This window comes from Erythrolamprus reginae, chromosome 2, assembly GCF_031021105.1.
Source record: "Erythrolamprus reginae isolate rEryReg1 chromosome 2, rEryReg1.hap1, whole genome shotgun sequence".
NCBI classification, from domain to species: domain Eukaryota; kingdom Metazoa; phylum Chordata; class Lepidosauria; order Squamata; family Dipsadidae; genus Erythrolamprus; species Erythrolamprus reginae.
The window spans coordinates 171719699-171738479 of NC_091951.1; the positions used below are offsets into that span (position 1 = coordinate 171719699).

The 18781-nt window shown below is 44.7% G+C and overlaps 1 protein-coding gene across 6 annotated transcripts in view; it reads right to left on the reverse strand.

Moving 5' to 3' along the window:
* The window catches only part of MCRS1 (microspherule protein 1), a 37166-nt gene that overhangs the window by 2250 nt on the left and 16135 nt on the right, over nucleotides 1–18781 (reverse strand). For all 6 annotated transcript variants that reach the window (XR_011558099.1, XR_011558100.1, XR_011558098.1 and 3 more), the window contains exons 6-12: nucleotides 6780–6888; nucleotides 5429–5567; nucleotides 5264–5339; nucleotides 4753–4781; nucleotides 3617–3709; nucleotides 2545–2627; nucleotides 1073–1160 (exon numbers count right to left, since the gene is read on the reverse strand). Coding sequence is in view for 3 of the 6 variants with exons in the window: in XM_070740428.1 (XP_070596529.1) it covers nucleotides 1073–1160; nucleotides 2545–2627; nucleotides 3617–3709; nucleotides 4753–4781; nucleotides 5264–5339; nucleotides 5429–5567; nucleotides 6780–6888 (617 nt within the window). In the remaining 3 variants the exon portion in view is untranslated. The remainder of the gene's footprint in view (nucleotides 1–1072; nucleotides 1161–2544; nucleotides 2628–3616; nucleotides 3710–4752; nucleotides 4782–5263; nucleotides 5340–5428; nucleotides 5568–6779; nucleotides 6889–18781) is intronic.

Consider the following 18781-nt stretch of genomic DNA (forward strand, 5'->3'; position numbering starts at 1 on the left):
GAGATTACAGTGACATGGACTTTCCCAGGAGGAAGAGAATGAAGCTGCAATGGAATGTCACTGGGTCCTAAGCCACATGAATTTAGGCCACAGCCACCATGCCAGCCACTGCCTTTAAAGAACATGTTGACCTTTCTTGAGAAATGGCTAACTTCAAGAGCTGATCTCCTACCCAGAGAAGATTCTCTGTGTAGCCTGAAGAAAGGCCACTGAATACAGATAGTCCCCAACTAACCAAGTTATGACATCACCACTCCTTCCTCAAAAGCTACTTACGGTTCGATTTCAAAGTTACGATGGAGGCATACCCTCCCACTCAGTCATGTGATTTCAATTGCCCTTGGCAATTGGCTCACCTTCCTGCCTTTCTGTAGCATCCCATGGTCATGTGACTGAGGTTTTTGATGCCGTTGCCAGTTTGCAATGTTTTACTTCCAGTTTCTGACAAAAAATGCCCATTGGATAATCCCAATGTTCACTTAATGGCTAGGGCAGTGATGGCGAACCTTCTAGGCACAAAGTGCCCAAACCGGAAGCCGTGCGGATGTGCCAGACCATAGACAACCGGCTGGCTGGTGCCCGTGCACACCTTGGAAAACCAATGAGCAACTGGCAAGCACACATGCACGCCTCAGAAACCTGCCAACTAGCTGGCTGAGCTGGGGTGACGGTGCGTGTGCTCTCCGTGCCACCTCTGGCACACATGCTATATGTTCACCATGATGGGATTCGGGCGTTCACTTAACCACCCCTCCAAAAAAATCAGCTCAAGTCATGCCTCAACTTACCACAGCAATGGCATGCTCGATTATTTGTAAATCAAGGACTGTCTGAATGTGGTTTTTACATGCTGATTGTAAATATATGAGAAAAACCATAGGGTCCGTAGAATTTCAGCAAATACCTCGAAGATTTCATTGGGTCATCAGGATGACAAACATCATCTTACTTTTGCGCTACTTTCACATTTGAAAGACAGCTGTTTCTCCTAGCCCTCCCTCCCCCCAAAATTCTCAGGCATCTCAGACTGTGAAGCTAGTGTATCAGGAACAACAACACAATACTCCGATACCTTGTTTGCGGGAGATTTTCCAAGCAGGGCCTTCCAATGCCAGATCTACATCAATCTGATTATCTTTGGTGGCTCTGCCAAGGGTTATCTAGAAATCAGATAAAGAATTCACTTTGCGTTATCAAAGCGGTCAGGATTTTGTGGACTTTCAGTGAACGAGATGAATCAGGTGAACTGACACAGTTTTGATTTTGTAAATGCTGACTTTTCTAAAAGACCACATGAGAGCATGGTGACAAGCAAAGATAAGTGGAAAAAAAGTTCATCAATGGATTGAAAATTACACTAAGAACTCAGGTTTTCAGATTCTCAGTTTGTCACAAATTAAATTACATACACACTAATTGAGTAATTGTAAAGGTAATGTCAATTTATTAGATTTGTATGCCGGAGAGCGGCGGCATACAAATCTAATTAATAATAATAATAATAATAATAATAATTATTATTATTATTATTATTATTATGTCAGTACAACACAGCAAACGAGATCACTATAATGGATTTCGTATTTCATCACCAGTCGGGCGCTTCCCAAGCACCTAGGACTGCGTGATGTAGCGGCGAATTATGTTTGCCGATCCCAGTAAAGCGGCCTTTTGCCATTGACAGATGGAGATTTTGTCAATTCCAATGGTTTTCAAATGTCCGCTGAGATCCTTTGGTACTGCGCCCAGCGTGCCAAGGACCACTGGGACTATTATTATTATTATTATTACTACTACTACTACTACTACTATTATTATTATTATTAATGTTCATTCTCCATTCCAGTACCAGTATAGTATTAACTTCCACTGTCTAGAGCAGTGATGTCGAACCTATGACATGTGTGCCATAGGTGGCACGTGGACCCATATCTGCCAGCACACGAGCCATTGACCTAGCTAAGCTCCAGCACATATGTGCATGCTGGCCAGCTGATTTTCAGCTCGCACAGAAGCTCTGGAAGCGCATTTTCAGCCTCCAGGGGGTCTATGGGGGAGGACATTTTCACCTTCCCCTTTGGAGCCTGGGGAGGGTAAAAAATGGGCCTACCGGATCCACTGGAAGTCAGGAAACGGAGGAGAGGTGGGGTCATGCACGCATGCGTGGGAGGGAGAGCAGGGGGACATTGAATTATGGGTGTGGGCAATCGCAGGTGCATGATGGCGCAGACGCTGGCACTTTCAGCACTTAGGGGAAAAAAGGTTCGCCATCACTGGTCTAGAGAGATAATTAATTAAAAATTACCAGTACCTCTTGAATTAAAACTGTTCTGCTATCAAAACGTTCTCACTGAAATAGCCCAGAGTCTTCGACCTTTCAGAACACACAAATACACCGTGTACCTCAAAATCAAATGCAGCTTGATTGCCGCACTTGATTTGCGTTATTGAAAAACGATTCAACTTCCTCTCCATGATCCAAGCTGGCAATAAAGAGTCCACCTCCTTAGTTTTGGGCACGGCTGAATGAAAAACAGAACTCACCTCCCGGGAGCGCATGAGGTAGCGCACCATCCGTCCACGCAGCACAGCCAAGGTCTGGTTATCAAAATCAGGGGAGCTCATCCCTAGGAGGGGAGTGGGGTGGGGGGAAACAGACTGGTAAGGTTTGGAGCCAACCAGTAGCAAGCTTGGTAAGAGCAAAGTTCCTAGGGTCGCCTTTGGCATATAAGTTTAATTAATAAATAATTAAATTCATACCAGTGGTCTCGAAACTTTCCAGCTCCGCAGACAGGCAGTAGGGGTGCGAACCTAATCCCCTGCATGAGCAAATGGAGCAGTACTGTTCTGACTCAGCTCCCCAAACATGACAAACCCAGTGAAGTTAACTCAAGGATTCCTTTAATTCAGTGTTCCCCAACCTTGGCAACTTGAAGATATCTGGACTTCAACTCCCAGAATTCCCCAGCCAGCATTCGCTGGCTGGGGAATTCTGGGTGTTGAAGTCCAAATATCTTCAAGTTGCCAAGGTTGGGAAACACTGCTTTAATTAGGGCTGCCGGCAGTCCCAGGAAAAAGTTGCAGGCTGACAAATCCGGCTGGCCGGAGGAATGCATTCATCTGCCTTTTATCCCCAGAGCTAGGGTGGGGCTTCGCTAGCGGTGGTGACTCTTCCTTCCCAAGGGTCAGCCCATGGATTTCCACTGCTCTTCTCTTCTGCACATCCACATCAGGCAGTGTGGACTCCTCTTCCTCATCAGCCATCTCCAGACCTAAGGGCTGTTGACTCTCCATCTGAGGGCTGATAGACGGCCCAGGCTCTGCCTCTCTCTTTCTCTGCCAGCTCCACACCCTCTTCCCCCATGGAGCTCCCTGCCTTCTCTTCCTCTAATTTCGGCTACTAGAGGGGCCGGCAGCTGACAAGCCACAACACATCTTGACGGCTTGCGCAGATCCGTTCCCAATGGGCTGCAGACCACTACCAGTCCCACAGACCGGAGGCTGGGGATCCCTGATTTATACCTCTCCCATTTCCAAGCTTGGCTTCCATTTATGTCCTTCCAAGATTCTCCGGCAGCTCATCCTACTACAAGAGTCCTCTGCAGACTTTTCTCACCTGTGATACTATCCACCAGCACTTGCCATTTGTGTAGCTCCTGCTCTAGCTGCCGAATCTCACGCTTCTGCCTGCGGTCTGCCACAGTCAGTTCTGTAAGGAGGAAGGTTAGCAACCACATGTTTAACAGAGAAATGCAATGGCATTATTTATTTTATAATAAAAATATACATAATTTCATATACATTCTGGTGTGTGTATTTTTTCTTCAAATTCCCTTCCTTGGGTTTCCCACCACCATTCAATCTTGGCAGCTCTTTCTTCCCCTTTTTGCAGGAAAACCAAGGAAAGGTTCAAGAACATGAACATAAGTCAATTAATAATAATAATAATTTATTAGATTTGTATGCCGCCCCTCTCCGAAGACTCGGGGCGGCTCACAACAACGATAAAAAACAATATTATAATGGCACAAATCTAATAGTTAAAAAAAAACTAAAAACCCTATCATAATTAAAAACCAAACAGCACATACATACCAAACATAAATTATAATAAGCCTGAGGAAAAGATGTCTCAAATCCCCCATGCCTGGCGGTATAGGTGGGTCTTAAGTAGTTTACGGAAGACAAGGAGGGTGGGAGCAGTTCTAATCTCCGAGGGGAGTTGATGCCAGAGGGCCGGGGCCGCCACAGAGAAGGCTCTTCCCCTGGGGCCCATCAGACGACATTGTTTAGTCGACAGGACCCGGAGAAGGCCAACTCTGTGGGACCTTATCGGCCGCTGGGATTCGTGCGGTAGCAGGCGGTTCCGGAGGTACTCTGGTCCAATGCCATGTAGGGCTTGAAGAATCCTAGCATTTTAAGCTCTCACATTTCCCCAACAAGGCTTCTTTCTTCTTTTGGCTGTGCTGCTGTCAGGCTTCTTCTGATTTCAGAGGTTCTCATCAAAAGGAGGTCAAAGGCCTTGTAACCCTCTTTCATCAGACATCAAGCAAGTAAAGTTCAGCCCTACTTTTCTTCCACAGCTTTCCAACACAGATTCTAATCCTTTGAGTTAGTATTTCCCAGTGTTTTGACCAGAGAACAGTCACAACCACACAAAGCCAATCATGCAAAAAAAAAAAAAAACCTCTGAAGAGGAAGCTTATTTTCAGTCCATGCGGAGCTTCATGTTATCAAACCAAATCAACTCACCATGTTCCAACACTTCATCTCGCACATCTCTACAGGGAAAGGGGAAAAGGGGAGAGAAAGAGAGAGAGACAGACGGTTAAGCAGATCATTGACTGCCTGGGATCAGTTTGGCATTTGCTTCTATTCTATTGAAATGCCATTATTAAAAACATGTATGCACTGTGGGTCAGATTAAGACTCCGCTACTGATGCAAAGTGGACTGCTTCAAAAAAGCAAACAGCTCACGATTTCCAGCTAAAGTTCCCCAGGACAGTCAGGATGCTGCCTGAAAAATGAGTGGAACTGAAAGGTGCTGTAAAAGCTACTCAATTACTATCATCAGCTCTATTGTGGCACAATTCCTGCACATTCAATCAGTCCGCTGTGGAAGAGAACAGAGTGGCTTGAAACTGTCACTCTAAACACTGAAGGAATGTTTGCCCATTCCCAAGTCAGCTCAACCAGATCGGTGGCACAATGCTCTGCAGCTAAAAGAAGGTGGGGGTTGGAATCTACCAGCTTATCACTTACTTCAGCTTGCTGTCATCGATCATGTCTTCAGCATCTGAGAAGTTGAGCACCTGGTCTCCTTTGGGCAGTGGCTGCACTGTAGGGAGGAGGACACAAGGGTAGTTTAGAATTCAGATCCCAAGCTCAGCCTCAGCCTCAGCCAAGGAATCAGCCGACCACCTTTACCTGTTTGATCGTCCAGGAGGTAGTACTGCTTCATGAGCTGCCAATGTGTCTGCAAGACTTTAGCAGTGCGGGAAGGGTAGAAGATCTCTGGGTGCTTATGCAGCAAGTCTTGGAATGTGTCCAAATTAGGCTGACTGGTCTAAGCGAACAGTAGAAAGGGAGTGAAAAGAGGGTTGTCATTACATACAGTGGTGCTTATTGTTGTTATTATTGTAAAACATTTTTGCTACTTAATAGAACTGTGATGGCGCAGTGGTTAGAATGCAGAACTGCAGGCTGCTTGTGCTGCCTGCCTGCTGCCTGCAATTTGGCAGATCGAATCTCACCAGGCTCAAGGTGGAATCAGCCTTCCATCCTCCCATGGTCAGTAAAACAAGGACTCAGATTGTGGGGGGCAATAGGCTGACTCTATAAACCACTTAGAGAGGGCTGTAAAGCACTGTGAAGCAGTATATAAGTTTAAATGCTATTGTTGTTGTTAGATCATGGGCACAATCATCACAGCACACCACAATAGCTGTTGCTATTGCTAATCAGGTTTAAGTTTAGCTCAAGCCTGGTTGTGCAATGCATTTGCTCAGTTCAGATTTCCTGAAACTCCACCGCAGTAAGGTTTGCACTGGCACCAATTCTAAAATAGAATTCTTTATTGCCCAAGTGTGATTGGATACACAAGGAATTTGTCTTGGTGCATATGCTCTCAGTGTATATAAAAGAAAGGATACATTTGTCAAGAATCATGGGGTACAACACAATGATTGTCATAGGGTTGAAATAAGCAACGAAGAAACAATCAATATTAATAAAAATCTTAGGATACAAGCAACAAGTTACAGTCATACAGTCCTAAGTGGGAGGAAAAGGATGATAGGAATGATGAGAAAAACTAGTAGAAATAGAAGTGCAGATTTAGTAAAAAGTCTGACAGTGTTGAGGGAATTATTTGTTTAGTAGAATGATGGCATTTGGGGAAAAACTGTTCTTGTGTCTAGTTGTCTTGTGTGCACTGCTCTGTAGCGACGTTTTGAGGGTAGGAGTTGAAACAATTTACGTTCAGGTTGCGAGGGGTCAGTAAATATTTTCACAGCCCTCTTTTTGACTCGTGCAGTATAAGGGTCCTCAATGGAGGGCAGGTTGGCAGCAATTGTTGTTTTCTGCTAAATGGCTCTAACCTGGTCTATTATACTATCTGTATTAACTGCAGAAACAAAGAACAATCTCATAAGAAGCTTTTCTGAGCACTGAGAAGGAGTTATAAAGAACTTAAAAGAATGATACTCCAGGGCTCTCAGAAACCAAGTTCGCTTTGTGTCAGGCTGGGGCTGTGACATCCAGGTTTACTGCTCCTTACCGATCCCACTTTGCTTAGCAGCTGTTCCTCTGCTTTGCTGAAAAGCACTTTGCTCTGCATAGACGCAATGGCTTCAGGATGCAGTTGCCTCATTGCTTGGCAAGACAGCCTGTAGAGAATGGAGACAAAGGAGACAAAAATTCATTGGTTTCACTGACTCAGTAGGATTGGTGTCTCTCCAAAAGTCTCCAGCAGAAAGAACGAAAGAGGAAAAACAAGGCAGCAAACTGAATCTCTCTTCATTAATATAAAAAGAGATTCAATAACGTCCCAAATAGTTGATATATGCATCCTGTCTTTTTTGACGGGGGGCTGGGGTATGTCAGGATTTTTCATGCTTTAGGAAGCTATCCTGATATTTGCATATCCAAAGAAATGACAATTTCAGGAAAAGTTGGTGATGTCAGAATAAATGTTTCACATTAATTCCAGCACTGATGAACTAGAACAGGGGTCTCCAACATAGAAACATAGAAGTCTGACGGCAGAAAAAGACCTCATGGTCCATCTAGTCTGCCCTTATACTATTTTCTGTATTTTATCTTAGGATGGATATATGTTTATCCCAGGCGTGTTTAAATTCAGTTACTGTGGATTTATCTACCACGTCTGCTGGAAGTTTGTTCCAAGGATCTACTACTCTTTCAGTAAAATATTTTCTCATGTTGCTTTTGATCTTTCCCCCAACTAACTTCAGGTTGTGTCCCCTTGTCCTTGTGTACACTTTCCTATTAAAAACACTTCCCTCCTGGACCTTATTTAACCCTTTAACATATTTAAATGTTTCGATCATGTCCCCCCTTTTCCTTCTGTCCTCCAGACTATACAGATTGAGTTCATTAAGACCTTCCACCATTCTTGTAGCCCATCTTTGGACCCGTTCAATTTTGTCCAACCATGGCAACTTTAAGCCAAGCTTTGCTGGCTGAGGAATTCTGGGAGTTGAAGTCCACAGGTCTTAAAGTTGCCATGGCTGGAGACTTCTGAACTAGAAACTAATTCTCTCAACTTAAACCATCTCCCCTCTCAGTCAGGTTTAAGAATTTTATTCTTCTTCTACTGGAAGGATCCCAGTCTTTTGTGCCACATCATTAGAAAAACCTTCTTTACTTAAGGAAAAGGAAATAAAATATGTACTGGGAAGTAAAACATCAAAAAACGTCTTACAACGATCAGGAATTCATCTCTACTACGAAGACACGCTTATTTAGAAAAAATATAATTGCATCATATTTAAGCCGGACTACTTTGTTTTAACCCTTTGGAAATCTGGAATCTGTGCTACTTTCACGTTTCTTTCACTTGTGGTTCATTAACGATGTACTAAAATTAAGGCAAGAGATGAGCTATAGAGCCTCATTTTGAGATAAATTTGGATTTACTGAACTTAATTGCCGGTGAAAGTATTTTTTTTAATAATAAACTTTATTAATTTTTTATAAAAAAGACAAAACTGGCAAACATACATTTAACATAAAATTGGGGTTGCAATTTCCCCACTTATTCTAGAAGTCAAATTTCCATACAGAAAAAAGAATACCTTATTAATACTTTAAATCAACTTCTTACTTTAAATGAAAAGAAGTTTTGTTTAACCTTGTATAAAAAAAACCCCTTCATATATAAACTAAGTAGAACACAAAATTTAAGTCATAACCATACTTCTACGTTTCTCACATAAGTTTTACTTTTACTTCTTCTTCTTATCTATCCATATATACACTTTATTCCAAATCACATAAAATTCTGATTCCTCAAGATCTTTTAATGTAAGTATTTTTTATATACATTGTCTTCTCTTATTATTTTGCATTTTATTGATTTGCATTTGCATTTTGAAGTAAAATCTGCCGGGCTTTTGGACACTGGCCGAGTTACAGTGCCATCTAGTGATCAGGACTGGTATATACTACAGTCTTGAAAGCACAGCTGTGGGTTATTTTGTAGCTGACTAAGTCAAGATAATTCTGCTTAGTGGCTTTTGTGGGGAAGTGTTGTTTTGACTGGACACATTTTTGGGACAAACTGTTACATTTTTGTTTGATCTGGTTTGAAGGATTATGGCAGGAAGAATCTGAAGAAATCGGAAAAAAATATGTTGTTTTTTTGGGGAGGTGGATTCTTTTTTCTTTTTTGTGGCATTGCTGCTGCTGGGCTTTTTTAAGCTTAGATTAATAACAAACTAGATTTTTTTTATTTTTTACTACTTTTTGCTCTCATTATTATTTTTATTTTTTGCACTATTATTGGACTATAATAAAATACAATATTAGATTAGAAATACAGTGTCCTCTCGATTTTCGCGGGTTCGAACTTCGCGAATAGCCTATATCACAGTTTTTCAAAAAATATTAATTAAAAAATACTTCACGGTTTTTTTTCTATACCACGTTTTTTCCCCACCCGATGACATCATATGTCATCACCAAACTAATTTTTTTTGCAAATAAAGAACAAAAAAAATAATTATTGTTAATAAATAATTATGTTTATAAATATCAGGATCACTAAGTGTCTTATTCAATGCTGTGTACCAGTAATAATGGTGAGTAAATGGTTATTAAGGGAATGGGAAATGGTAATTTAGAGGTTTAAAGTGTTAAGGGAAGGCTTGGGTTACTGTCCATAGCCAAAAATGGTGTATTTACTTCCGCATTTCTACTTTGTGGAAATTCGACTTTCGTGGGAGGTCTCGGAATGCATCCCCCGCAAAAATCGAGGGAACACGAGATACGAGAATTGGTAAATATGGAGAAGAAGATACCACCATACTCATCAGCAGCAACTACGTTAATAACACAAGTCCAGCACAGAAGGCGACAGACTCTACAGACAAACTCATTACGGAATTGAAGAACATGATGCAAGCTATGCAAGCAGATCTTAAATTATACCATAAATGAAAATATAAGAAGAAGAACTGAAAGAGGTTATATAACTGATGGAAAAGAATGAACAATGTTTACGGAAAGTGGAAGGGAAAGTGGAAGCAACTGAGAAGAAGTTGGAGGAACTGGATGATCAACTTACAGAAACAGACCAATGAGAAGAGAGAACAATTATTAAACTGGAAATTGTTGTGATTCCGTCTGAGGCCCCTCAGGGAACGGCTGATCCTCTGCCGGCTTCCTGCTCAGAGGGGGAGGATGAGGAACAGGAGGTTCAGGCAGACGGGGAGGAGGAATCTCAGGCTGAGGGAGAGGGAGGACAGCCAGAGTCCCCCGAGGGGGAGCTCTCCCCAGCAAGCAGCCTGGATTCCTTAGATGAAAATAGGCGTTGATTGCTTACCTGAACGCCTCTTCTCGTACGGTGAGCGGGTACAGCAGTCACATGGGTTGCTCATGTCCAATCCGGTGGAACTGAGCCTAGTATTAAAAAAGCTTGCCGGATCCGCCCCTTCCCCAGAATTCGCGAATCCATAGACTAGGCTCAGTTGTGAAGCTCTGTAGTGTTCAACTCTCATTGTTAGAGGAAGAAAGAGATAGAAAGGTAAAGAAGACACATACAAGGGCGGGAAGTGACTGCTGTACCCGCTCACCGTACGAGAAGAGGCGTTCAGGTAAGCAATCAACGCCTATTCTCCGTACTGAAGGAGCGGGTCCAGCAGTCACATGGGACATACCCAATAGATGGTCCCTAGGGTGGGATTAGCTTGCTATCGTGTGAGATAACGGATTGGAGTACCCTTCTGCCGAAGGCAGCGTCCGCTGAAGCGTAAGAATCAATTTTGTAGTGCCTGATGAAGGAATTTGGCGAGGCCCAAGTGGCTGCTTTGCAGACCTCCTCCAACGGGGCTTGAGTCGCCCAAGCGGCCGAGGTGGCTGCGCTCCTGGTGGAATGCGCAGTGATGTTCCTTGGAACTGAGAGGGAGGCCGACTCATAGGCCTTAGATATAGTCCCTCTGATCCAACGGCCTATTACTGTTGAAGACACTTTGGCCCCCATGACTCTGGGATGATAGGCTACAAAAAGTGCTTCTGACCTCCGAAAGGGTCCTGTGCGTTGGATATATATTCTCAGCGCTCTGGTGAGATCCAGGGTGTGCCATCTAATTGCCAAGGGATGGTCTCGTTGGAGGCAGAAGGAAGGTAGGACAATATCCTGAGATCTGTGGAACATGGAACTGACCTTGGGTAAGAAGGTGGGGTCCAGTCGCAAGACTACCTTGTCCTGATGGAATTGACAAAGGTCCTGCCTGATTGAAAGGGCAGCCAGCTCCGAAATGCGTCGGGCAGAGGTAATAGCCACCAGGAAGGCTACCTTAAAGGATAGGTACCTGAGGGACGCCAATTTTAGGGGTTCGTATGGTGCCTGCGTGAGGGAGTGGAGAACCCGTGGCAAGTCCCAGGATGGATACCTGTGGACCTTGGAAGGTCTGAGGTTGGCTATGCCCTTGAGGAATTCCTGAACTTCAGGGAAGGATCGGAGAGGCTGTCTGCGGGGGCCCCCTAGGACAGATGAAATGGCTGCCAGATGACGCCGGAGGGTGCTGGTGGAGAGTCCTTTACGGAAACCTTGCATAAGGAAGGAAATAATTCTGTGTATGGGGATGCACAGAGGGGAGAGACCTTCCTGAAGACACCACTGGTGAAACTTGGACCACGTGTGGTCGTAGATTCGATTGGTCGAGCCCCTTCTGGCCTTTAGAATGACCTCCACTGAATCGGGGTCATGCCCACGCAGTTCTAAATCTCTCCTGATAACAGCCAGGCGGTGAGGTGGAACCACTCCGGGTCTGGATGGAAAGAGGCCCCCTGCCGCAGCATATCCCCCGAAACGGGGAGTCGCCAAGGGTCCTGGACGGACAGCTGTTGGAGATCTGCGAACCAGGGCCGGCGGGGCCAATGAGGGGCGATTAAGATTACTCGGGCCCTCTCGGTGAGGACCTTGTGAATCACGTCCGGGAGGATTGGAATTGGAGGAAATGCATAGAGTAGGCCTGGAGGCCATGGACTCCGGAGGGCATTGATCGCTTCCGCTCCCGGGGATGGAAATCTGGAATAGAAGCGAGGGAGTTGGGCGTTCGCATTGGTCGCGAAGAGATCCAGGACTGGTAGGCCGAATCTGAGGGTGATTTGATGGAACAGGTCTTCATGGAGGTTCCACTCTCCTGGGTCTATCGTTGCTCGGGATAGCCAATCCGCCTGGATGTTGAGACTCCCCGAGATGTGATCGGCTAGGAGCGACTGGAGATGTTTTTCCGCCCAAAGGCCCAGCTTGAGGGCCTCCCTCATGAGAGCCTTGGATCTCGTGCCCCCTTGCCTGCAGATATGGCTTTTTGTGGCAATGTTGTCGGTGAGAATGAGAACGTGCCGGTTGGGGATGCGAGGAGAGAAATGCTTCAGAGCCAGGGAGACGGCTCTTAACTCTAGCCAATTTATTGGCCTGGAAGCTTCCTCCGGGGACCACGTGCCCTGGGCTATCATCCCCTGGGCGTGGGCGCCCCATCCCGATAGACTGGCATCTGTGGTGATGACAAATTGATCCGGGCACCTGAACGGGGATCCTCTGTCCATGGCCGGAGACTTCCACCACTTGAAGGATCTGCGAACACTCAGTGGAATGACGATGCGTCGATTTGAGTTGCTGTGCCCCGATCTCTGAAAAGGCAACAGAAGCCACTGGAGTTCCCTAGCATGAAGGCGAGCCCAGGGAATGATGCCTATGCATGACACCATCTTCCCCAAAAGGGAAGATAGAGTAACTATGGATACTGAAGGATTAGATAAAATGTTAGAAATTAACTCCACAATACTGAGTTTTCTCTCGGGAGAGAGAAAAACCTGGGAAGATTTTGAATCAATAATGGCTCCCAGGTGAGGAATGGAAGTGGAAGGTTGGAGGTGACTTTTTTCAAAGTTGATGGAAAACCCATGGCCCTGAAGGACTGACATGGTGACAGAAAGGTCTGATTTCACTCTCTCTAGGGAGTTCCCATGAATTAAAATATCATCAAGATAACATAAAATGTGGATGGGAGACGCCCGGATATAGGCCGCCAGGGACCCCAAGAACTTTGTGAAGACCCGAGGGGCCGAGGAAAGGCCAAATGGCATCGCCCTATACTGGAAATGCCTGCCTTGAAAGGAAAAACGTAAAAATTTTCTGTGGCATTTGGCTATAGGAATGTGAAGGTAGGCCTCAGTGAGGTCTAAGGAGACCATGAAATCTCCCGAGTGAATGGCGGCCAAAATAGAAGACAAGGAGTGCATTTTAAACTTCCTATATTTGATGAATAGGTTTAGTTTCTTTAAATCCAAAATGGCTCTCCAACCTCCGGAGGACTTTGGAACCATAAATAGGATGGAGTAAAAACCTAGGCCCTTCTGACCGGAAGGGACCGGCTGAATGGCTCTAATGGACAATAGATGAGAAATGGCCTCCTCCATACGGTTACAATCTGAGGATGACCTGGGCGAAGGGCAGGAAATAAAACGTTTAGGGGGAGGAGAAATAAATTCTAAAAGAAGGCCTGTTTGAACAGTGTCAATGACCCAAGGGTCCTTGGAGGTGAGACGCCAATTTGCAGCGAAATGAGCTAGGCGACCCCCTATGGGAATGGAGGAAAGGTTACCATCTAGGTTTTTTTGAAGCCCTGTTAGAGGCAGCTCCCCTTTGGAAACGAAAACCCCTACCCCTGGAGTTCCTACCTTGGGAACGAAAGCGGGGGGAATACTGACCTGGAGATCTCTGATAGGAAGCCGCTTGATCTTGCTGGCGCCCTGGGCGACGAAAGGACTGCGTTTTAGTAACCTTTTTTGTGGTTGGACCCAAGACCTTCTTCTTGTCTGTGGTCTCCGTGAGGAGAGGATCCAGAAGATCACCGAAGAGAAGGTCGCGCTTTAAGGGGCCCTGGGATAACTGCCACTTTTGGCGAACTCCCGCTTGCCAAGGGCGAATCCATAGGAGTCTTCTTGCCGTTGTAGAGGCTGCAATAGACTTAGCAGAAAATCTAGTAGATTGTAAGGTGGCATCAGCCACGTACTGGGCAGCTGCAAAGACCTTGTTGAAGTCTTGTTGACCTCTCAAGTCATCTGGAGGAATGTGCTGTTGAAGTTGGCGAAGCCACAGCAGCATGGCTCTGGAGAAGAAGGAGGCTGCTGCAGAACTTTTAATGGCCCAGGAATCAGCGGAGAATCCTCTTTTGAGCATTTGCTCGATGCGCTTGTCCTCTGGACGGAGGACTTCCTCCGCCTCGCCTGGCACAGCTGCTGCCGAGTGAAGAATTTTGACAGGTTCATCTGGTTTGGGAAAAGATAGAAGCTCTTCATAGGAAGAGGAGAGTTTATACAACTTTCTGTCCTTGGTAGAGGGATTAAGGCCAGAGGCTGGAAAATCCCACTGTTTAAGTAAGGCATCTTTAAATAATTTAGGCATAGGGATTACCTCGTTATCCTCCTGTTCCTCTGTGAAGTAAGGTAAATTCTCCTCCGGGGGATCAGTGGAAGTGGAGGCTTGTTTCTCCTGGGCCGCTAATCCCGTAGAAATTCTAGCTTTGAGGAGGAGAGATTTGAATAGTTGAGAAGGGAAAATAGTAATAGGAGGAGGGACCTTTATTTGGGATTCCTCATCCTCTGATAAGCCCTGGAAAGGGACTTCATCCTCCTCTACATCCTCATATTCATCTTGGGAGGACTCTGAGTCATCCTGAATAGGAGCTCTGACCGCTGGGGAAGAACCCAAGGGGCGGGAGGAACGAGAAGGAGGAAGAGGTAAAGGAAGCTCATTGATGGAGGAGAGTTTGGCATCAATGGCTTTGGACAACACAGCAAAAATAGATTGGAACTCAGGAGGTAAACTGGAAATATCAGCAGAAATGGCAGAAGAATTCCTAAAGGCCTGGGAGGATCCTGGCTGGGGGGAATCTTCCATAATATCTGGTTCCTCTGGACCTATGCCCCATAGGTTAGGTTGGGGTCTGTCTAGGTTTGGCTCATCCAGAGATAACACAGGGACCCCAGAAGGAGGCAGACTAGAGGCCTCTGGTGGGTCTTGACTACTGATTACTTGGGCCTGCACTTTCAAACGTTTTGCTGATTTATCATGAATCTTTTGTAGGGCTAGGTCCCTTCTCTTCTCGGCCCTGGTGACCTTGGTCGAGGGGCGGGCCCCTGGAGAAGAGGAGGAAGAGGCCTGGGGGATACTAGTAATCTCATCGCCTGTAGGCCTGACCTCTCTGGGACCTTTAGTTGTGCCTCTCTTGGGAAAAGTAGCCATAGTCTGACAATTAACAGAAGACAAGGCTGAGCCAATAACTAAATTATAAGGAGAAGATTTCAAGGACTTCCCAAGAGGAATGGATCCTGCTTCGAGGCCTCGAAGCTGCTGAAACGTGAGGACAATCTGGGCAAACCCAGAGTTCGTGCCCCCAAATCCAGCGGGGCCAGCCTCCCTAAACTTTGCAATTAAGTAAAACCAAGGCACTCTGGTTGGAGGCTAGGCCGGTGGAGAATTTAGCCTGGGACCCCCAAGGCCCGCTCCCGGATCCACGCGGTGGACTGAGGCCTACGCGGCTGGCAGAAGGCCAACACGAGAGGCCTAGATATTTTAAGAAAGGGCGCGAAGGCCTTCGCGCCAAAAAATCGCTTCGTAGAATTTCTTAAGGGAAAAGCGATCGACTAAGTCCAGGAGACTAGAGGCGTCCCACTCCGCAGGAGGTATTTTATAAGCCCTTAAATATATTTTTATACAATAAATAAGCAATAATCCAATGATAAATACTTGCACCAGGACCTCCAGGCCAAGGGATTAGAAGAATCCACAAGCGGCCGCAGGAATCGTAACCGGCAAAACCGCCGGGGGAAAACGAAACCGCAACTTCTCCCAAGTAAAAAAGCCTAGCCGCCTTTTACTTTTTTTTCCTTTTTAAAACGGCTGGCGCAAATAGTGCAAGTAATAAAATAAAGACAATAAATCTTACTACTTTTTTGAAGGAAAGATCGAAGGGAAGGTGTTAGAATGTTGAACGAGCTATCACATACAACCGCAGGATATGCGAACTGAGCGAATTCTGGGGAAGGGGCGGATCCGGCAAGCTTTTTTAATACTAGGCTCAGTTCCACCGGATTGGACATGAGCAACCCATGTGACTGCTGGACCCGCTCCTTCAGTACGGAGAATGCACTAGCAATCATCGATCTCCGGCAGAGAAGAGCAACACAACGAAGGGGACAATTAGCCAGGTACTTTCAGCACTAAAGAGGCAACAGCTGGGTTTGGGTGTGGTGCTCTCTGGAAAGGCTGAAAAGACAGACCCAGCCTTCCTGGCTTGTGGAGTATTATCTTTGGGAGTCCTGGGACCTGGCTGTGATCTTTGGCGTCTTGGAATTCTGGTTTGTGACTTTGAATACTGAAACCTTGGGGGGAAAAGGTGTGGGTCTTATTCTCTACAGTGGTGGGTGTGCCAGCAAGAAGTCTGCTGTATTGTCTGGCCACCAGGACTCTGCTGTGAAGTCTCATAGCCTGCCTGTTGGGAAGAACAGGTTTTTCTCTGTGTTTATTTTTCAAACTATAAAGTGCTTTTGCTTTTACCAGCATGTCTGGCTGCTTTTTCCAGTTGGTGTTGAAGTCTGGGGGCACCCAGACAGAACAGAAATGGACTGTTCTGAATATTATTTACGTTTTCCAAACGTGGTAGAGGAGAAGAGAGAAAACCTGGAGGAGATAATGACAGAAATCTTGGCAGAAGCGATGGAAGAAAACGAAGAAAATATATTTATAGATGAAATATAGAGTCCATACAAGATATGCGATGAGAAAAAACACCCTAGAGAGGTTCACATAAGAGTTACAAAGAAATCGCTTAGAACAGATTTTTTGCAAAAGCTAAGAAATAATACAATTAAATATAGTGGAAAGGAATAACAACATTAATACAAGTTCCAAGAAGAGTCAGAAATTTGAGAAGAGAGTATCAATTCTTGACGAAGAGATTGATTCAGAAAGGAACAAACTTGAGATGGCTGATTCCAGAAAGGGATAATGGTACTGTGGCATGAACAAAGATACAGATCTTTGAATTGAAATCTACTCAAAAATTGGAGAAACAAGGAATAAAGATGGACTAGTATATGATAATTGAATTGCAGTCAAGATACGATAAAGGTATTAAAACAGAAGGTATCAATTTAGAAATGACAGAATTAGATGAAATACTCACAGGAACGGATGAAAGACTAATTTAAAAATTGTATAATTATTTACTACTTACTTATTTACTTATTTACTTACTTACTTACTTACTGATTTGATTTGATTTGATTTGATTTGTATGCCGCCCCTCTCCGTAGAGTGGCAGCATACAAATGAACAAGTGAAGGAAACAATGACTAAATGGGCAAAGAATTTTGGTCATAATATAGAACTGGATAAATGGCAACAGCTTTGGGAAAGAAATTATAAACTGACAATGGCGCTGGCATATAAAGAAAACTTTTATAAAATGTTTTATAGATGGCACATGTCACCAGAACGGATAGCTAAAATGTTTAAAGATAAATCTATGAAATGTTGGAAATGTCAGCAAATACCAGGTTCTTTTTATCATATGTGGTGGACAAGTGCTGAAGCCAAAGTGTATTGAAGTTCAATTCAAATGTGGATAGAAAAAATATTGAAATAACATATAGAATTGAAACCAGAGATATTCCTGTTGGGTATATTACCAGAGAAATTTAATAAAGAAATTACATATTTAATTATTCATATAATTATAGTAGTAGAAAATTGAAGGTGGTAGATCCAGGTGACAAAATTAGGCAGTTGAGGAGGCAGCATTAAAACAGTAGTTAATATACCTAGGAAAACATGATATGTGCATAGACATGGGGGAAAAAACAAGTTTAACAGATGCACCAATAATTAAATGGATTTTGGGAGATAAGTTACCTGTCTGTTAACTTAAGATGGAATGTGAATAGACATACTCAGGGAAGGGTTAAGATGGAGAAAAGGAAATAGAGGGGTAAGGGAAGAAGGAAAGTGGGAGAGACGGAGAAAGGAGAGGGAGATAAAGGGAGGGGAGTGATATGATATAAAGAGAAAACAGGCGGGTAATAAAAGTATAAAAAGTACAAATTAGGATATTGGTTTATGTTTTAAATAGAAATGTATAAATATGTGTATTTTGTTATGAATTAAGGTACAGTCATACCTCGTCTTACGAACCTAATTGGTTCCTGGGGGAGGTTCGTAAGACGAAAGGTTCGTAAGACGAAACATTGTTTCCCATAGGAAACAATGTAAAGTCAATTAATCCGTGCAACCAAAAAAAAAACCCCGCAAAAAAACCGCTGCCGCCCGGCTGTGACCTTTTAAAACCGCCACGCGGCTTCCCAGCCGTCTCCCGAAGCCGAACGCCAAACCCAAACTTCCGCGTTCGGCGTTCAGAGGCTGCTGGGAATCCCCGCCGCCCGGCTGTCACCTTTTAAAACAGCCGCGCGGCTTCCCAGCAGCCTCCGAACGGTTCAGAAAAAATTTGCCTCTTCTTACGAACTTTTTTCGTGCTACGAACGCCAAACCCGAACTTCCGGGTTTGGCATTCGGAGGCTGCTGGGAAGCCGCACGGCTGTTTTAAAAGGTGACAGCCGGGCTGGGGGGCTTCCCAGCAGCCTCCCGAAGCCGAACGCCAAACCCGAACTTCTGCGTTCGGAGGCTGCTGGGAAGCCCCCCACCCCGGCTGTCACCTTTTAAAACAGCCACGTGGCTTCCCAGCAGCCTCCGAACGCCAAACCCGGAAGTTCAGGTTTGGCGTTCGTAACACGAAAAAAGTTCGTAAGAAGAGGCAAATTTTTTCTGAACCCCGGGTTCGTATCTTGAGTTGTTCGTAAGACGAGGGGTTCGTATCTTGAGGTACCACTGTATATGTATTGTGGAGAAACACAATAAAATTTTTATTTTTTTAAAAACCGATGTAGTCAAATTCACGTTCTTCTTTTATTACATTGTGTGCTCTCCGTCACATAAGAATTATGGGAGGAATGGATGGACTTCATGCAGGAATG